The sequence below is a fragment of the Camellia sinensis genome, chromosome 3 (genome assembly GCF_055761805.1).
Source record: "Camellia sinensis isolate YWXY chromosome 3, ASM5576180v1, whole genome shotgun sequence".
Classification (NCBI taxonomy): Eukaryota; Viridiplantae; Streptophyta; class Magnoliopsida; order Ericales; family Theaceae; genus Camellia; species Camellia sinensis.
This window is the reverse complement of record NC_138963.1, coordinates 209019273-209039090: the sequence shown is the minus strand read 5'-3', so window position 1 is coordinate 209039090 and position 19818 is coordinate 209019273. Positions and strand designations below refer to the sequence as shown.

Sequence of the window (19818 nt, the reverse complement as noted above, 5' to 3'; positions counted from 1 at the left end):
CGTGACTTTTGGCGACTAAATTGTTTTTGGTAGCCAAAAATGGTCAGTAAAAATGCATTTTCTTGTAGTGGGAGTGTTCTGAATATCACTGGAAGTCACTGGAATGTCCAGAATATTCGCTAGACGTAAAAAATATCGTCGAAGACTCAACGGAATGTCCAGAATATTGCCCCAAAAAAAAGAATAAATAGAGAAATTATAATAAAAAAATATAACAAAATGTGCTAAATATTGATAAACTAAAAAGAAAAGAGAAAAAGAAAAAACATAACAACAACAAACAATAACAATGAGAAAAAATATATATTATTTTTCAATTTTTGTAGGACTTAAGCAAATAATCTCCAACATTGATCAAACTGAAGAGTAAGCTTTAAAACTGTAAAATGTGTCAGTTTCAAAGTATGATTCTATTAAGCATTTATCCTTAATAATCAAATTGGAAAACATGTTGTGAAACTGTAAAATTTTACAGTTTTAAATAATTTTATGAAACTGTAAAATTTTACAATTTTAAATCATGATTCATTTCAGCATTATAATGACTGAAACTATAAAATTTTACAATTTTTACGGCCTGTAACTAAAACTCGAAAACAACTTGTTCATAACTTGAAAATTTTCTCCATTAAAATAAGAAAATAGAAGTGTAAAGCAAAAAAAAGGTAGAAAAATTGAGAGATCGAATGAGAGAATCAGATATAGAGAGAAAATTATACTCCGACAACTAATTTTTATTTAGATCTAGTCGGATCTTATATAGATCTGCTTATTTTCTTCGCCGAAAACTCATTTCTTTTGCCATCGGTGAGGTGAGGATGAAGTAAGGAATCAGTAGTCGGTAGTTACCGATAAATCCCAATCAATGGTGGTTGTCGGTCACCAGTGATTATATATTAGAATGAGAAAGAGAAGAAGTAAGGCATGATCGTCGGTCGCCAAAAATCAAGAAGAGAAAGAGTAGAAAAGAACAAATGCACAAAGAAGAATGAAGAAAAAAAATATGTAGTGAATTTTTGAGAATATCCAAAAAATTGTGGGACTAAATTAACGTTTCCTCTATTAAATAGGACTTCTAAATAATTTGTCCTCATTCTATTTTGTTCACTTCAAACTTTCTACATATAGACAATCTTAACCATCCATTCGATTCTGTTTGCTAAACGTTTTGGTGATAATTTGTATGAATACTTTATACAAATATTAATTTCCAAGTAAATAACTCTCAAATAAAGCGAGTTGGACCGTCTTTCTGACCCAGCATGGGCTTCACTTTATTAATCTATTTTGTTCACTTTTAACTTTCTATATCAATCCATAAAAAAAGGATAATAATAACTATAGCCACATAATTTATTATCTTAAATAAATAAAAATTTTAATAATAAAATCATGTTTAACGTTTAATTTTTTTTATAAATATAATATGTAATTAAATTATATAATTATAATTATCCAACAAATTCAATATATTTGAGGATAATTTTATTATACACACTCCATACTATATGCACATTTAATTACGTTATTTTCTTATTTTATTATGACCATTTTTTTTATTTTTAATTTTGACATTATTTTGAGATTTTAAAACATTTTTTATGTTTAGTTATGAGTTTTTTTATTTTTATTTTTAATTATAACTCATAAAATATAAAATTATTTTGTAATTATAAAGTACATATGATACACACTTACGTTTAGTACAATAGAATGGGCTGGAATGCCCATTCAAGCTTTGCATTCTATTTTCCTTATTTAGTACGCCTTATTTAAGTGAGAATAGTCATTCCAACAAAATGTGAAAATGTCTAATCTTTCCTCCAATCTAAAGAATGGACATTCCATTCTATCATGAAATTATCATAATTTTTTTTTTTTTTTTTTTTTGTTGACACTTAAAAAAATATTATTATTTAATTACTACCACTATTCCATTCTCCTACCACCATATCGCCACCGTCACCACTATGCTATTGCCACCACAATCGCCACTACTACCACCACCACAGTTATTGCCACAACCACCACACCACCATACTGGTCCCGTTTGGTGTAACTATTAAAACAACTTATAGATTATAGCTTAACAGATTATAGATTATGATTTTAATCAGAAATTGTTAATCTGTTTGGTGTAGCTGTTAGATTATAGATTTAAGTTGCTGAGTAGTGTTTGTTAAATAAGCTGTGAAATAGTTTTTTTAATTAATTTTTATTTTTTGTTTGTCTACATTTCTCATAAATAATAATAATAATAATCTATAGTCCATTTGGGCCTTTCTATTTTTAAAAAAATAAAAAATAAAAAAATTTAAGAGTATAACTATAAATTAATATGTCCATAGCAGAAGCTGATAATCAGAAGTAAGGGGTGAACAGTTTCTCAGAATCAGCTTTTTTGAGTTAAAATAAGCTGTTAGAATCAGAAACTGTTTGAAATAAGTTTTAACCAAACAGTCTAAAATAACTTTTTCAAAGCTAAAAGGCATAAGTTAGTTTTGAAAAGCTGAAACAAACACCCAGACTACCATCACTTTACTATTGATGTCACCATTACTACCACCACCACTATCGTTAGTCGCCGCAACCCCTGCTGCTGCTACCACCACCACTATTGCAACCACAACACCACTTTATCATCACTACTAAGGCCACAACCATCTACTACTAAAATTCTACTATCATTGTTATCACCACCACCGATGTCGCCGTCATCACCACCACCATTACTACGACTCACACCATTATTCTCACAACTATTAATATTATTATGATCTATATAAAATTTTAATTTATTTGTTATTAACTAGTTAAAAAATAAATAAATAATAAAATTTATTCCATTTCATGAATTTAATAGGTATAACTAAATATGAAAATAAGAATTATCATGGTATTCGTATGTCATTTCATTTCATTTCATTTCAGGCTGACAATTAAACAATAAAATAAAAATGAACATCTTATTCTATTCAATTTTATATTCTATTCTTACCCTCATTTTATTCAGATTTTATTTTACTCCATTATGCCCAGCATGCCCTAACTTTTCCCTAAAAACAAATGAACAAAGATCAAGGAAGTGGCCCATAGCAAGCCCCAAGTCCTTTTCCAATCTACTCTGTTACACACAGAACAAAACACAAAGGTAATAAGAGCACGTGCTTTGTCGTCCTATGATGTCCCAAACAAAACACCCAAACGTACGAACACGTGTATATTGTCCTCATTTGTTTACGCTCTGCCACTCCCATCATCACACTTCCAATCCAAATCAAAGCAAAAAAACAGAGAAAACAACAACAATGGAGAAGAAACACACGTCGCTTGCACAATATAAGCAGTTTTAGAAACTTGTAATTGAGAAAGATCATGGTCGTGTCCTCTTTATTTGACCGAATACATTTGTTGGTTCTTCGCTGACATTCTCAGATCCTAATTCTGTCCTACAATTCCCCCATTCTGGTATTCCTTTCTCTCTCTAAATCTTTCTTTTTTTTTATTTATCTCTCTAAATTTATTGGTGGTTACTGTGCAATTGGTTGTTGTTTGATTTGGGTGCAATGGGTTTTTTTAATTTTATTTTTGGAAATCATCGATTTAATGTGTTTATGTAATGTAAAGCGCAACATTTTAATTTGTTACTTTAATTATTCATTCTTGAATCAAACCCTAGTTTTTGTATAGATGAATTCTGGGTTCCGCATTTTTCTTTTTTCTTTTTTTGATAAAACCCTAATTGGAATAGTTTTAACACCAATGCGTGTCTAATGTGACCAAGTGAGAGTTCATATTAACTACGAGGTTGAAAAGGGTGTTTGTCATTTTGGGAAAAACATATGTAAACTTGATTAATACGATTACATGTGCTGCTCTACAATCTTATTTGGTAATGGGTTGTGCATCTTTGGAAGTCAGTTTAATAAATCTTTTAAAGAACAGTACTTGCCAGCATTGTGCTTAATAGCCTTTATGGCAGTCACATATTAATAATAGGAGACTGATTTGGTGTTTCCTAAGCCTTGTATTGATACTAGGCTAAGAAGCACGGACACTTCTAAGAAGGTGACGTATCCGTGTCGTGTTCGTGTCGGACACCGACACTCTTTGGACACTCTTAGGACATGTGTCTGACACTCTTCAAAACGTGTCCTATTTTTAAATTTTTTTTAAAGATCCAAACACTTTTTGAACACTTGGAGGACACATGTGTCAATCACTTAAACACACGTGTCTATCGATTAGACACATGTGAAACTAATTATAAGTTTGAATACAACAATTTAAGATATAATAATAAAACAAAACCCATATAAATTTATAGAAATTAGTGTCATATTGCATTTTATATTATATTTGAATGATATATTTATATATATAATATATAATAAATATATAAAATTATATATTTCATGCGTGTCCCCCACGTATCGTGTCCTATATTTTTTGAAAATTAACGTGTCAGCGTGTCCGTATCGTATCCGTGTCGTGTTACGTGTCTGTGTCCATGCTTCTCAGCTACTAGGACATGTGTACAAGGGTTAGGTGTGAGTATGTGTTTAGGTGTCAGATTTATCTAATTCTCATATCGAAGGACATGACAGCATATTCATATTTTCAAAATACTTCTTTTATTTTTTAGACTAAAATGGTGTTACCAATGTGCCATGGACCATTTCATGCATAATATGGGAGTTTCACGCATAGTTACATTGCAAATTGAATTACTAAATACGCTTGCTAGTTGACTATATAACTACACATGTACACATATTCCATACCTTATCCAAGTGTTGAATGTCCGATACGGTTTTATTTTTATTTTTATTTTTATTTTTAAGATAGGTTCTCAAACTATTCTATCATGTGCGGTTCAAATCACTTTCAAATTTTTTTTTTGGGTCCTGCAGATCCAGTTCAATTTCTGAAACTCCCATTTGTTAGCAAAACCTTCAGTTGCCCGGGGTTGGCTTTCGTGCCCTTAACCCATCACCTGTAACTCATTGGTATCCAACCCTGTCACACAGTGGACCTTCTCCTCCGCACCAATTAATCACTTGCACTATACATTTTACATTGGTGGCAAACCCAACAGAAAAGAAACAGCAGTCTATCCTGTATACAATTGTCCATCCTGTGTGCCCTCTCTTTGTTAGTGCGACCCCCTGTAAGCTCTCTCTCTTTTAGTGCAGTCCAACAGAAAAGAAACAATGGCCCATCCCATAGTCTCCCCCCCCCCCCCCCGCGCTCTCTCTCACTCTCTATATATATATATCAATCTGCTGTTGCATGTTCAAATGTCAACCATCGTAGGACATGCAGCGGCAAATTGCCATTGGTTAGAACTTAAATCATTGTAAATTGACCAGAGAACAGCTAGAATTTGGCCGGAAAACCGCTGTCTTGACTGGGTTTTGGTTGCTACAGCGGAGGTTTCTGCTGCAAACATTAATACACACCTCAGGTGAGGTGACTCAAATTTGAGTTGGTTCTTCTCTGAGACAGTACATAAATGTATCCTTAGAAATCTATATGTATGTGAGATTTAATCTCGGCTGTTGTTTGATAAATTGGCTGATTTTGCTTTTCCGTTTTTTTTCTTTTTGTTTTTGACTTTGGTTGTTTTTCTTTTGTTGATGTATAATTTTGAATAATTTTTTTATTAAATTGGAACACGTTGTGTTTGCCTCCACTTGTAGTTTTATTAGTAATAGAAACAATTAGCGAAAGTTTCACATAGATCTGCAGTCTGACCAGAACATTGACTGGGTGAAGAGTCCCATTCTATCTACTTGGAACAGTCCCCTTTATTTATTTTTTATTATTATTATTATTGTGTGGATAAATTGGAACAGTCCCCTTTATGTTGAATGAGGATGTAGAACTGGACTAGATTTAAGGTTTTGTGATCTTCTTGGCTACCCTAGCTGTCATATCAATTACCCACATATTTTTTTTCTCCTTAGACAACAGACAAGTAATTGAATGAAGAAAATTTGAAAATTTAAGATATATTTATTAATTTGTTGTTTGAATTTGTACTCAGGACTCATTACATGCTCTTTATGGTGGATTTAGTTCCTGCAAAGTAAAGTTTCTTGGCAAGAATTTGAATCAAGTGAAGTAACATGAATGCAAGATTATCTGGTGGGCTCTGACTGGCAGTCTGTTGGTTTACTAGATACCCTCAAAATGGAGAGGGTCAGGACAATTCTAACTCACACATATCCTTACCCACATGAGCATTCACGCCATGCTGTTATTGCTGTGGGTTTCGGTTGCCTGTTCTTTATCTCGTCAGACAACATGCATACTCTCATACAGAAGTTAGACAACAATATCAAATGGTGGTCAATGTATGCTTGTCTGCTTGGTTTTTTCTATTTCTTTTCGTCTCCATTCATAGGGAAGACAATTAAACCAAGTTATTCAAATTTCAGTCGGTGGTAAGTTTTTTTTGCTCTGTTTGTTTTTGTTAATTATGTTTTTATGCACACACTTGCATTAATTATAGCTCACAAAATTTCTTAGATTAAGCTCATGGGTATTGCTAATTTGGTTACTCTTTGTTCTGCAGGTATATAGCCTGGATTTTAGTGGCAGCTGTATATCATCTTCCCAGTTTTCAATCAATGGGTGTTGATATGAGGATGAATCTCTCTTTGTTTTTGACAATTTACGTTTCATCAATTTTGTTTCTTCTTGTTTTCCATGTTATATTTATTGGCCTCTGGTATGTTGGTCTTGTTGCTCGTGTTGCTGGAAGGAGGCCTGCAATCCTGACCATTCTTCAAAATTGTGCGGTGAGTCCGGAGGATGTATTCGACTAAATTGAAATATTTACCCTAATCTCTAGGTCTGTCTTCTGCAAGTAAGAGTGTATGACATGGTTCTTTTATTTTTATTTTTTTAATTCTCTTGTTATTTGTGTAGGTTTTAAGTATGGCCTGCTGTGTATTCTATAGTTACTGTGGCAACCATGCTATTTTGAGGGAAAAACCACTTGAAGGAACAAATTCTGGTTGGTTTTCTTTTTTGTCCAAAGGAGAGCAAAAAACATTGCTTGCAAAATTACTCCGCATGAATGAATTAAAAGACGAGATCTGCTCATCGTGGTTTGCTCCAGTTGGGTCTGCTAGTGATTATCCACTTTTGTCTAAGTGGGTTATTTATGGCGAGGTATGGTCTTTGGCCATATATTTCATTTCATCTAATATTTTATTGTTCTCGTTATGGAGGATATTTATGTTGTTATTACATGTCTTCTCTTTCTCTCTCTCTCTCTCAGTTAGATGGCAGTGGCTCATCTGCGGGATCATCAAATGAAATTTCTCCCATATATTCATTATGGGCCACATTTATAGGCCTCTACATTGCCAATTATGTGGTGGAAAGATCAACAGGGTGAGTGGTAACTTGTATACGTTATGTTTTCTTCATTTCATGTTGACTGTAACTGGGACTTATAATAGGGCACTTGTCAATCTACCATTTTATTTTAATATTATTCCCTTAATTTTAGTTCTGTGGCTGATAGCTAAGCTTCTCATTGATTTCGGCTGGTTTGTATCATTCATGTGAAGAACAATGTAAGTACCTTTATGCGTGTTGTTGTTTTGACATGCCCACCTGCCATTTCCCCATGCGTACGGGGAAGGTTTGGTTGTTTAGAGTTAAAGCTATGGCGTTAGGGTTGATCTTATTTTTGGTTTTGTTCCATTATCCAGTTGACAAAACTCTTATTAAAGAATAATAATAAAAACAAATGAATAACAGCCCTGCACCTGATTAGGTGATGCTGATTATTTGTAGATTTTAACCTGCTTCTGGACTGGTTTATTAAGTGATTTCATCACGAATTCAGCCTATCGTCAACTTATAAAACTTTGCTGGTAGAGCTCCTTTGGATAGTTTTGGCATCTTGTAGTTTCTCTATTGTTGAATATGGGGACAAAAAGTATGAATATTGTTGCAACTTTGCAAGTGTTCAGTATGCTTAAGATTAAACAATTTAAGCCTCTCATTTCTGTTTGTCTTCTGTTTTATATTTCATTGATGTCTGACAACCGACAGATGGGCTCTTACTCACCCATTATCAGTCAAAGAATGTGAGAAGTTGAAGAAAAAGCAAATGCAGCCAGATTTCTTGGATATGGTTCCTTGGTATTCAGGGTGTGTGTTCCTTTATCAAATTAACATTTCTTTTATTTCCATTACTTTGTGTGTGTGTGTGAGGTGTGGGAATTGGGCAGCAGGAGGTGAGGGGAAAAGCTTTGTCAATCATCTCAATGTTGCTCATGACCATTGCAGGACATCAGCTGATTTGTTCAAGACAGTTTTTGACCTCCTGGTATCAGTTACTGTGTTTGTTGGGCGTTTTGATATGCGTATGATGCAGGTGTAGTTTGTATTATTCCATGCTATTAACTGATCTCATGTTGTTGTTGGATAGCTTGATTTACATTCCATGCTATTATTCCTTGCTTGTGGAAGAAATGTAACGCTACAATGTTCTATTTTGTGCAAAGCAAGCTCGTCTTATTCTTTCAGCAGTTGTATAATAAACTAAAAACTTTATCGATCAAGCTATTTTCCTAATTTAATGACATTTTTTTTCATTTGTTTTTCTGTTCCTCCAATCATAAGGCGGCTATGAGTAGGGTACAAGATGGAACACAACAGAACGATCTTTTGTACAATCATTTCAGTGACAAGGATGATATATGGTTTGACTTTATGGCAGATACTGGTGATGGTGGAAATTCCTCTTATAGTGTGGCACGACTTCTTGCTCAACCCTCCATTCGGCTCCGCAGTGGGGATAAAGTGATTAACCTGCCACGTGGAGATCTTCTCTTGATTGGGGGTGATCTTGCGTAAGCTTGACCATATACCTATTTATGATTTATAATATTTGAAATGTTGAGTAAATAGCCAATAGTTGACTGGTTAGTGGCAATGCATTGTCAATTGATTAGCCTTACAAGGATGCCTGAACTTCAATTGTAGAAGTCCTATGACTTTATGAGGGTGATGCTATAGGGTGCATATAGAATAGAGTTGACAGTAACAACCATAATGGGGGAACAAACATATATTATGAGCAAGGTTTTAAAAAGTGGCCGCAACCGTTACGTTACGTAACGGTTTTGGCGGTTACCGCCACCCGTTACGGCCGCTTTTGCAGTGTGATTGAGATTCACAGGTGTGTCGGCCGTAGTGGCTGCCGTAGCAGTCGTAACGGTGCTGTAACAGCCGTAACGGTGTGTAACACTATTACGTAACGGTTCCAAACTGTTTCTTTCGAAAAAACACACAAAAAAAAGCTGAAAATGGGGGCAGAGGGATAGAGAGAAAAGGGAAGATAAAGAGAGAAAATGGAGGAGCAAGAGATAGAGGGAGAGAAGAGGGAAGATGAAGAATATGTTATTGATTTGTTGAATTGAAGCTGTAAGACCTATGCTATTCTATTCAGCTGCTATCACTCAACCATTTTATTTGTGTGTGTCTATCTATATATTGTTTGAAAATAATAATAATAATAAGTGTGGTCATTATCTATTTGGCTTGGTTAAAATATGTATATATATATATATATATTTAGGCTCTTATTTATTCTCTTATTTTTGTCATTGTTTATCTTATATATAATAGTTAGTGATTGATTTTTTGTATAATATAAAGTCATTAATTATTAAAATAAAATGTAAAAAACTCAGTTTATAGTAATTTAAAAATAATAAATATATCGGATCATACTTAAAAATTTACAAAAATTGATCAATATTTATTTGTAACCCAATAAGTATAATCATGGAAAAAAAATATGCGTATCGGTAAGTTTTTTTCAAATTGTGCGAAAAATAAAAAAATTCATGGTTTCAGTTACTGCAACCGTTATCTACAACCTTTACATCCTGGAACCGCAACCGCGCCACCGCCACCATTACGGCGACCGCAACTGCTTTTTAGAACCTTGATTATGAGGCTTGAGCCCAAGAATCGAAGACTTCTTGGAACCAGAGCTAAAATACCAGTTTGACCACTAATTGTTCAAAATTTTTTTGTTGTTAAGAAATAGACCCAATAATGTATATAAAGCTTTCTAAAAATGTCTTCTCATTCAAAAATCTCTTGCACTTAAAATTCTTCATGCAAGTAATCTATTCATCATTTCAAGAAATTGCATTGTGGAGTACTTGTGTTTTAGGGATGTCATTATTAAGTAAAATAGTCAATGATATTGGTTGCAACTTTTTGTAATGGATCATCAGGTTTGTGTTTGATTTGGAATGGAATTGGATTTGTTGCCTCCTAAGGGTTAAATTTGGGGGAGTTGGGTTTGTTGCCTCCTAAATACAATTATTTATTTTTTTCTGGGGTGTGTCCTCGGGTTTGGGTTTGGAATGTCCTTCCAAATATAGTGTTCAATTGATGGTTTGGAAACTTTTTATGGAACATGTCATTTACAATTCTTCTTTAAGGAGATATGATGGAATGAGCGAAGATGGGGTAAAACCTAGCAAGTGCTAGACAAGGGCCCTCCGGTTTGCCATTAGCACTATCACCAGCAATGCATCAAGATCTTAAACACTGCCTTGTGTAATGTATCAGTGGCACCAGCAATGATATCACTTCTAACATGCTACGATGTACTACCTCTAGATTTTTGTTTGTGTATATGTCACCTTTGTACCCATTATTTTCTGTGATTTTAACCATCAATTTTCAGCATCCCTAAAATCAGGGCAGGGACCTGTGGTATGTTATCCATTTATTTTGGTTGGCATACAGGTATCCTAATCCATCAGGGTTTACATATGAAAATCGCTTCTTTCGTCCTTTTGAATACGCTCTCCAGCCTCCACCATGGTATAAAGAAGAGCATGTAGCTGTAAACAAGCCAGAGTTACCTAGTTGGGTGTCTGAACTGAAGCAGTATGATGGACCTCAGTGTTTTGCTATCCCTGGAAACCATGGTTGGTCTTAATTCATGGTCTTAGCTTTCTCTAATTGTTCTTTCCATGACTACTTAATTAAATATTCTTTTAATAGTGTAAAACCTTCTGAACCGGTATCACTGGTGTCTTTAGAATTTAGTTTCTTCAAGTTTGTTGATATTTAGATGTTGATATGGTATAATTCTTTTTTGGTTTTACAGATTGGTTTGATGGACTTCAAACCTTTATAAGGCACATTTGTCATAAGAGCTGGTTGGGTGGATGGCTTATGCCTCAGAGGAAAAGCTACTTTGCTTTGCAACTACCTAAAGGGTGGTGGGTGTTTGGTCTTGACCTCGCTCTCCACTGTGATATAGATGTATACCAATTCAAATTCTTCTCAGAATTGATAAAGGAAAAGGTATCTTCTGTCTACCTAAAGATTGTACAGTTTGTGTTAACATTGCATTTGCATGTTTTGTCATATAATATGCTGCAAACGTATGTAAACAGTTTCTTTGGATAAGTATGTGTCTTTCAATTGTTGGAGTTGTTTGTAAAGCATACAATTATCATGATGTAAAATATTGGATTATGAGTTTTTGCTTGTACAGTGTAAGTGTGAAAAACGATAGATGAAAGTTCCCTATGGGCCATAGTCCTAGTGATCCCGTGCTATTGTCTTTATCTCATGGGCTATGATGATTGCTTGGGCCATACTCACCAGGGAAAAGGAAATGGTAGTGGTAGATAAACTTGTTTATGATGATGCCATATTATATTGATGACAAATGGTGTTCTTTGTGAAGGTTGGTTTTTGATGTATTGCCTTGAGCATTCTGAATTGATTGCTATGATGAAACATATAGTTCATTATTGTAGTAACAGCAGTGCTTATGAATTTGTGAATTCATGAAACTAAACTTAAACAATTTGACAAAGTTTGTTTGATCCTTTATATATAGAACCATGTACATGAATGCCATTTTCCGGTAATTAACCATTATGACAATTAGTTCACAAGATCTCAAATATCTGCCAATACTTCACGGTGCCATTCATGTAGCGGACATGTGGTTCTCTTTCCTGAAGGTGTATCCTCGTTTTCTGTGCCTATCGTGTAGTTGGCTGTGTGTGTAAATGAATTCTAGTCATATCTGCTATAGTATTAAAAGTATATGGGGTTTCTTTTCTTGACTTGCATTTTGTATTCATTGTTAAGTGGAAGAAGTTGTATCCAGGTTGGGGAGAATGATTCAGTCATCATCATGACACATGAACCGAACTGGCTTCTTGATTGTTACTGGAATGCAAAGACAGGGAAGAATGTCTCATATCTAATATGTGACTGTTTGAAAGGAAGGTGTAAAGTTCGTATAGCTGGAGACTTGCATCACTATATGCGTCATTCATACGTTCCATCAGATAAGCCAGTTTACGTTCAACATTTACTTGTTAACGGCTGTGGTGGTGCTTTTTTGCATCCCACACACGTCTTCAGTAATTTTAACAAATTATATGGAACTTCCTATGAGAGCCAGGCTGCTTATCCTTCTTTTGAAGATTCAAGCAGGGTAAAGAATCTCCATTTCCTTGACATTTCTATGTTTACGTTGTACAGTTTTTTTTGTTGTATTCATTGGTGCTATAATGTGCTAATGCTATAATCCGCTGGTAATCGTGCTGCAGATTGCCCTGGGAAACATATTGAAGTTTCGAAAGAAAAATTGGCAGTTTGACTTTATTGGTGGCATTATATATTTTATTTTGGCCTTTTCCATGTTCCCACAGGTGAGTTCCTCATAGATTCTCTTAGGCTTTTGCGATGCCGCTGGACTTTTGGTATTGTTTGACTTGATGTTTACCGTGTTTATCATTTTCTCCTTGTTGGACTTGAAACACTTTTCTCCTCAAGTTACCAAAAGTTATACCTTTCTACTTTGCCCGGGCCTGTCCTAGATTAGTGTTGTTTGCTTGCTTTATTCACTCAATTTTATTTTTACAAAAGAAAATTCAGACTTGCTTGTGATCTGTTTGTTTCGGCATAAAACATTTTTGACATTTTTGGATGTTTGGTACGACAGTAAATTAAAGTCATTTGGAAAGCATTTTCCGTGGTCAACCGCAAACAAGCTTATTTGGACAAAAAAAAGTGAAAAATATTTTATAGACTATTGTCTTACTAATGCCACCACCCCATCACCATTGTCACCACCACTAGTACAACCAGTAGCACATTAATTTCAAATTCACAACCAAACGTAGAAAAAAGATTTCTTTGGAAAACATATTTTGGAAATTTCTGTAAAAAATATTTTTTGTTGGAAAATGTTTTCTGTTGAAACAAACAATGCAATAACTTGAAAGTATATGTCAAGTTATTGTTTTACAAAGAGATGACTGATTATGCCCACTCCTTTTTCCAGTGTAAGTTGGACCATATCTTGCGGGATGATACATTTTCTGGTCAACTGACGAGCTTCTTTAGCTTGGTATGGGATGCTTTTATGTACTCACTGGGACACTCGTATGTGTCTTCAGCGGGTGCCATGCTATTGTTAATAACTGCTTTCACATTTGTCCCGTCCAAAATGTCTCGGAAAAGAAGGGTGATAATTGGGGTTCTTCATGTTTCTGCACACTTGGCTGCAGCACTTATTCTCATGTTGCTGTTGGAACTAGGTGTTGAGACTTGTATCCAGCACAAACTACTAGCAACTTCAGGTGATTTTTCATGTTTCATTTGATGTTATCAAAATGAAAGCATTTGTGCATTTCCATTACGTGTATTTAGTGCTGCATTTTTACCTTAGCGTATTATCAGTTGTAATCATTTAGTTCTTTTTTTTTTTTTCAAATATTTCTTTTGGGTTGTGTTCTTTCTGTATTTTGATTCGTTTCATATCCTGTTATGGGTATACATGAATATGTCACAATCTGACACAAAATTTGATGACATAGCCATATACTTATATATGTTCCAGACCTCGACGGTGGATGCTACCATGGATGTAAAGCTGTGTTGAGAAGATCAGTGTTAATATATTTGACGCTTGAAGTACTAGTAATTAAATTTATTGGGAAAGGAAGCATTGATACTTGACAATTTAAATTGTATGAATAGTCATCTAAACTTGGTGCAATATATATATACGTGATAAGTTAGTGAATCAGTAATTTGGTTGTTGAAGCCATATGGATTTGATCATTATGGTCAGTATGTTGACTGAACACTGGAAGTTTCATCATAGGTTATCATACTCTATATGAATGGTATCGGTCAGTTGAAAGCGAGCATTTTCCAGACCCAACTGGCCTTCGGGCTCGTATAGAACAGTGGACATTCGGTCTTTATCCAGCGTGTATCAAGTATCTCATGTCTGCATTCGATGTTCCAGAGGTGAGAATGTCTTTTTGAGATGGGATACAAAATAAATTCTTTTATATCTTCTGTTTCTTTTTGTCTTTTTTCACTGTACTGACATCGGGAGGGATTTTCAGGTCATGGCTGTTACGAGGAACAACATCTGCAAGAATGGGATGGATTCACTCTCCCGAGGTGGTGCAGTTATCTACTATGCTTCTGTCTTCCTTTATTTCTGGGTCTTCTCCACACCAGTTGTTTCTTTGGTGTTTGGAAGCTACTTGTACATATGCATTAATTGGCTTCACCTACACTTCGATGAAGCCTTTTCCTCTCTTCGTATTGCTAATTACAAGGCATTCACACGCTTCCATATTAACCGTGATGGTGATCTTGAGGTTTTTACCCTTGCAGTTGATAAGGTAAGAAGCCAATGCTCGGTATTTTTTGGTGGTTGATTTTGTCAAATGAAATCATTTAAAACTGTGATGGTGATCTCGAGGTTTTTTTTACCCTTGCAGTTATATTAGCTATTTTTATTTTTATTTTTATTTTTATTTTTATTTTTTGTGTGCGCACGGGCATGGGTGTGAGAATGTGCTTTAGTTGCTCTTATTTGCTTTTTAAATTGTTTCAGACTCATTCCTATTCATCAATTCTAAATATTACTGGTTCATTTGGACACGTAGGTTCCGAAGGAATGGAAGCTGGATCCTCTGTGGGATGGGGAGCCAAGGGAGCAGGAGCAGCAGCTGAGCCACCTCAGACGATTTCCAAGCAAATGGCGTGCCGTTTCCTCACAGCAGGATCCATTAAGCACCGTTCGGATTGTTGATCACTTTATTATTCAACAAAAAGGTAAACCTGACTTAGGAGTAGCAATGAATGGATCAAATAGTCATTGATCTGAAATTTGATATTTGTAAGCAAGTTGTAACTTACATTCTCTAGGAAGCAATGAGAAGAAAAAAGTACTGTAGAGCACTCTTCTTGTATGATCCATTTGATTTTGGCCCATTCTTATCTACTAGCTAATTTGTTAGTGGTTAATTCAAACACGTCAAAGTGTTTTCTTCTTGTTTTATTTTTTGATCCTAGTTTTTTCTCAGTAGCAGTTGATGTACATCAGTCTACATTTGGACTTGTTCGTACAGAAACAAAATCAGCAACCTCTTCATTTACTGGGGTTGCTTCGTGTGAAAATTAATTGACATCAAGGAATTCTAACCCGTTTGGTATTGTTTTACATATTTCTCGAAACAAAAACAATAAAAAGTTTAAAAATATCTGTGTTCGTATCATTTTTGTTTTTTGGTGGCAAAAACAGTAACTGAAAATTCAATAACATCCTTTTCATGTTTTTGGGAAAAATTCTGCGCTTATCTAGAAACTTCTACACTAGAACCAGATCAAAATCAATAATAAAAAAAGAAGTTTAGCTGATGTACATGCAATGCTTTTAAATGAAATTCTCTTCAAACAAATTTTTACTGTTGCTTTTTGTTTTGTTTTGTTTAGAACACTTTTTTGTTGATCATATTATGTTGTGTAAATTCCATTCTATCAATTCCACTAGTCAACCACCCCAATGTTTGATTTGGGAACAAAGCAAAGGCATCATTAATGCCATAAAACAAAATTTTGATTACAAATGTTGTATATGACTATAGAACCAGAAGAAAAGAAAAAGGCTAGGAAAGTAAAATGAAAAAACATAGTTCAATCTCGATCTTATGGCAATGATAGATGTGAGAAGTAAATCTAGAAAACAGAACGACATCCCAAATCCATCAAACCACTTTGTGCGCTGAGTTTAGGCTTTATAAATCATTCAAAATTAGTGAAGCCTCGATCTGAAAATGGCATTGTTTTATAAAGTGATCAAGCGGACTATCTGACCCAAATGCCGGAATGACTTTGTGGCTTCTCTTAAGCATTTGTTCTTCTCATCTCGAGACCAGTGCTGCAATGAGAATTACAAAAAACAAAAAATAAAAAATCAGTATCAAGTGAATTCCCCCACAAAAGGACAAAATCCAAATCAAAATAAGCATGCATTAACCTCTCCAAGCATGTTCAGCTTCTCTCGCACATCTTTCAACAACTCTTCCGCATTCCCCTCCCATCTACAAAACTGTGACTCTCTTCCTTCTAAAATCTTCTCAGAGACCTATTTAAGTAAAACAAAATGTGAAATCAAATCTGTGTGTTTGAGGAATGCATATGAAATGGAAGTAGAAGTAGGAATACAAGCAGAGAAATGACTGTTGCAATATCAACTCATGTGGCAAGAACAGAGAAGCAAACAAGGAGCTTTCGAAGATTGTAAAAATAATGAATATCAAATAGTTTCCTATATCAGATAAGACAAATGATTCTTTGGGAGCTTCTCATACTACCAATTTCTGCATTCTGTTACGTCCCACAACTTTACGAATTAGGGCGGCGGTTGTTTTCACGAACTGTCATTTCCCATTCTATTATTCACTCATTCCACACGCTAAAGCCCAATTTCAACATAGCGGCTCCCATTCCACAAAATTCTTTTACAGGCTTACATATAGGAACTGTACATGTAGAGAAAAGACTAGTATACAGCCAATCATCACAAATCAGATTAACATATTTAGTACAACAAATGGTAACCAAAGTTCAAAGAACCAAACAGCCGAATGAAGGGCACCAACGAGTCAAATAAGATACCTTTTTTGTTATCACTTGGCCGCCTGCTATATGTGAAAAGTATATATTGTAGAAGTGGCAGAGAAATAAAGGTGCTCTCTTCTCTGCAAGTTCTTCCAGATATTTAACATAAGTAATTCCGGGATTGCTAGGCAGGGGAATCGCAATGTCCTGCTGGCTAAACCATTCCAGATCTTTTGAAAGGCTCTCCGATCGTTCCAGTCCAGTTTTTCTGAAGTATGCATCTGTGGGTCAGTAATAGTTGTAAGATGCTCATGAGATGTAAAAAGAAAGAACTTCAATATAGAGAACACATTACTTGATTTAATAACCAAAGTGAAATACCAAGTTTTCAATTAACTATCCTTTCTACCATGCTTTTGTATCTTACCCCTCTCAAAATTTATGCACAAGAGGTTCTTTCCCTGATTGGACTGCTTTGATAAAAGCACCATAGGAGTAAGTTTAGGTGGAACAAATGTGATGTCTCCATCTTTAGTCAAGAACAAAAAGGAACAGCCTCTCCAAAAATGGGGTTAAGGCTGCATACATCTTGCCACTAGTGCATTGGGTTTAGGATTTAGGGTTTAGGGTAGCCCATTTTTTCAATCACAGGGGGAAAAAGCTTCCTCATAAAAACTCAAAATTTTGATTGTGGGTAAGCTTATTTTTTCATGCAACTCGACAGAGCCAAATAGAGTCTAAAACTTGGACTGCTAGAAGTAAAATGTATATATATATATATATATATTTTGGGGGCTTTAAACAATTAGAACAAATTAGTGGGTGGTGAAGAAGAATGAAATCTAAGAGGCAATGAATAAGAAAATCTCACAAGAAACATCTTTGGATTCGTCAACAATGCGCTCGACAGTGTCAAAGACAAGTTTGCTATCAACAAGGTACTTGAGAAAACCTTCCACGCTCGGCTGCCAATGCTCTCCACCACCACCGTCTTCATTATCGGAAAGGTTGTTCTGATCATCATCATCATCACTAGTACTAGCATCGATGTCAAGTTTCTTACCATTGAAATTACGGAGTCTCATGGCGACGAACCTCATCTCCTCCGTAATCCCCTCCTTCTCCCCAGGATACTGCTTCCTATACCTCGTCCTCTTCCTTATCACCGGCGGAGCCACTGCTGCCGATTCTGAAGATTCAGTGGAACTACTAGTAGTAGTAGTAGTAGTAGTAGTAGTAGAATCAGAATCAGAACAGCAGGAGATTATTAGGGTTGGTACATTTCGCGTAATCTTCTTTGGTCGATTCGACCCCACCTTCGTTTGAAAAGAGGCGTAACGCCATGAGAGAGAAGAAGGATGAAGGGCATTTTCCATTGACACAGCTCCAAATGCTGCCGGACAAGGACATGACCAGTACGAGCATGACATTTTCAGCTTCTACTCCCCAATTTTCATCTCATTCTCAGGTTCTATATATTATGGGCCACCTTATCACTAAAAAATAAAATAAAAAATGAGATAATTTTAATTTTTTAACTAATAATTAAAAAAAAATCATAGCTAAATATAATATGAGGGTGTAGTTAAAAATTCATAAATTATAATTAAAATAATACCATAAGTAAATAAATCTTTTTAAAATGGTGTATATAAAAATTTTCATATTTTATCTTCCAAACAACATGGTCATATCTATTAAAACAATGGAAATGTTTGGGGGCCCGAAATGCCTGGCTCAAATGTGGCTCGATTTTTTTTTTTTTTTTTTTTCTGCCATTTTCGACGCAGAGGAAGGTCGAAGGGGAGGAAGAGAGAGAGGGAGAGGGAGATAAAGAGGGAGAGGGAGAGGGAGAGGGGTCGCCGCCGTCTCCGATCGCAGCGCCTCCGCCTCCGTCGCCTCCGCCATGCCTCTGCTCGCCATGTCTCTGCTCGTCGCCTCTGCCATCGCCGATCGCCGTGCCCCCCGCCTCCGCCTCCAGCCCATTTTTTAGGCCCCCTCCCCCTCCCCCTCCCCCTCCCCCTCCTCCATCTTCGTCTTCCTTCTTCTGCTGAAAAAAAAAAAATTAAATTAAAACCACGAAACGACGTCGTTTCGTGGTTTAGGGGCATTCGGGACGGAGGAATTCGGGCTCTGTAGCAGAGCTGTAAAACAATTTAGTAGTTTAAACCTAGTCCGACCCCATAATAATTTCTCAATCATAATCTCAAAAAATTAAAATGAAATGCAATTTTCATTGAAAATGTTATTCAAGCAAGTATTATTTATTTTAACCTAACTCTTAATAAATACTGATTAAAGTCCATAACCACTGAGCTATCATAATTATATACTCTATTCGTTCTAAAATATTAATTTCTTATCGTATATTTTATTATCTTAAAATATTAGTTATTTTTCAAAAGTTAATGATTAAAATAATATAAATTTCTTATTTTATTCTTATTTTAAATTTATATACAAAAAGTATAATGTTCCAAAAAAAAGTCTACGATTAATTTTGACAAGTTAATATTTTTAAAATATAATAATTGTATTATAAAAAAATTAATATTTTTTTAAAAAAGACTAATATTTTGAAATAGAGAGAATAGTTATAATGGTTAGCACCCTGGTTAGACTCCCTCAAGTATGAAGTAGCTGCATTTGCACCATATAATTGGCTGAAACATCAAATCAACACCATCTTTGATCACTTCACACACCTCCAGGAAATAGAGCTTTAAAGGGGGAGGAGCTACACCTTTGTACATATCACATTTGAATATAAGACCCCCATGGGCTTCACCATAATGTCTTCTTTTTCTTTCAATATATCTTGCTAAGCAACGTAAAAAGTAGGAGGCAAAAAAAAAAAAAATTGAA

At 35.0% G+C, this 19818-nt stretch overlaps 2 protein-coding genes across 3 annotated transcripts; one reads left to right on the top strand and one right to left on the bottom strand.

Annotated features, from left to right (window-relative positions):
• Nucleotides 1–3171: 3171 nt before the first annotated feature.
• On the top strand, nucleotides 3172–15365 carry LOC114260838 (uncharacterized). Of its 2 annotated transcripts, XM_028201022.2 has the most exons (16): nucleotides 3172–3468; nucleotides 6050–6449; nucleotides 6581–6806; nucleotides 6937–7182; nucleotides 7292–7407; nucleotides 8077–8175; nucleotides 8314–8401; nucleotides 8650–8879; nucleotides 10798–10982; nucleotides 11165–11364; nucleotides 12185–12517; nucleotides 12633–12734; nucleotides 13370–13667; nucleotides 14195–14343; nucleotides 14445–14729; nucleotides 14997–15365. In XM_028201022.2, the coding sequence occupies exons 2-16, from the start codon at nucleotides 6136–6138 to the stop codon at nucleotides 15210–15212; spliced, it is 3087 nt and encodes a 1028-aa protein (XP_028056823.1). In that variant the 5' UTR covers nucleotides 3172–3468; nucleotides 6050–6135; the 3' UTR covers nucleotides 15213–15365. The 2 variants fall into 2 exon arrangements, with proteins under 2 accessions (XP_028056823.1, XP_028056825.1); XM_028201024.2 differs by lacking the exon at nucleotides 12185–12517.
• A 533-nt stretch (nucleotides 15366–15898) lies between these two features.
• Nucleotides 15899–19813, bottom strand: HO2 (heme oxygenase 2). Its single transcript, XM_028201025.2, has 4 exons — nucleotides 17825–19813; nucleotides 17011–17234; nucleotides 16370–16477; nucleotides 15899–16270 (listed from the first exon to the last, which is right to left on the bottom strand). Exons 1-4 carry the CDS (start codon nucleotides 18381–18383, stop codon nucleotides 16178–16180), a joined length of 984 nt encoding a protein of 327 aa, XP_028056826.2. The 5' UTR covers nucleotides 18384–19813; the 3' UTR covers nucleotides 15899–16177.
• Nucleotides 19814–19818: the final 5 nt, after the last annotated feature.

Coding starts and splice junctions, on each gene's coding strand:
- LOC114260838 (XM_028201022.2), top strand. CDS start 6,136: ATGCAAGATTATCTGGTGGGCTCTGACTGGCAGTCTGTTGGTTTACTA. Junction 8,402..8,649: donor TTGATATGCGTATGATGCAG/GTGTAGTTTGTA, acceptor TCCAATCATAAG/GCGGCTATGAGTAGGGTACA. Junction 8,880..10,797: donor TTGATTGGGGGTGATCTTGC/GTAAGCTTGACC, acceptor GTTGGCATACAG/GTATCCTAATCCATCAGGGT.
- HO2 (XM_028201025.2), bottom strand. CDS start 18,383: ATGTCATGCTCGTACTGGTCATGTCCTTGTCCGGCAGCATTTGGAGCT. Junction 16,478..17,010: donor GCCAAGTGATAACAAAAAAG/GTATCTTATTTG, acceptor TTACTTAAATAG/GTCTCTGAGAAGATTTTAGA. Junction 16,271..16,369: donor AGCTGAACATGCTTGGAGAG/GTTAATGCATGC, acceptor TTCTCATTGCAG/CACTGGTCTCGAGATGAGAA.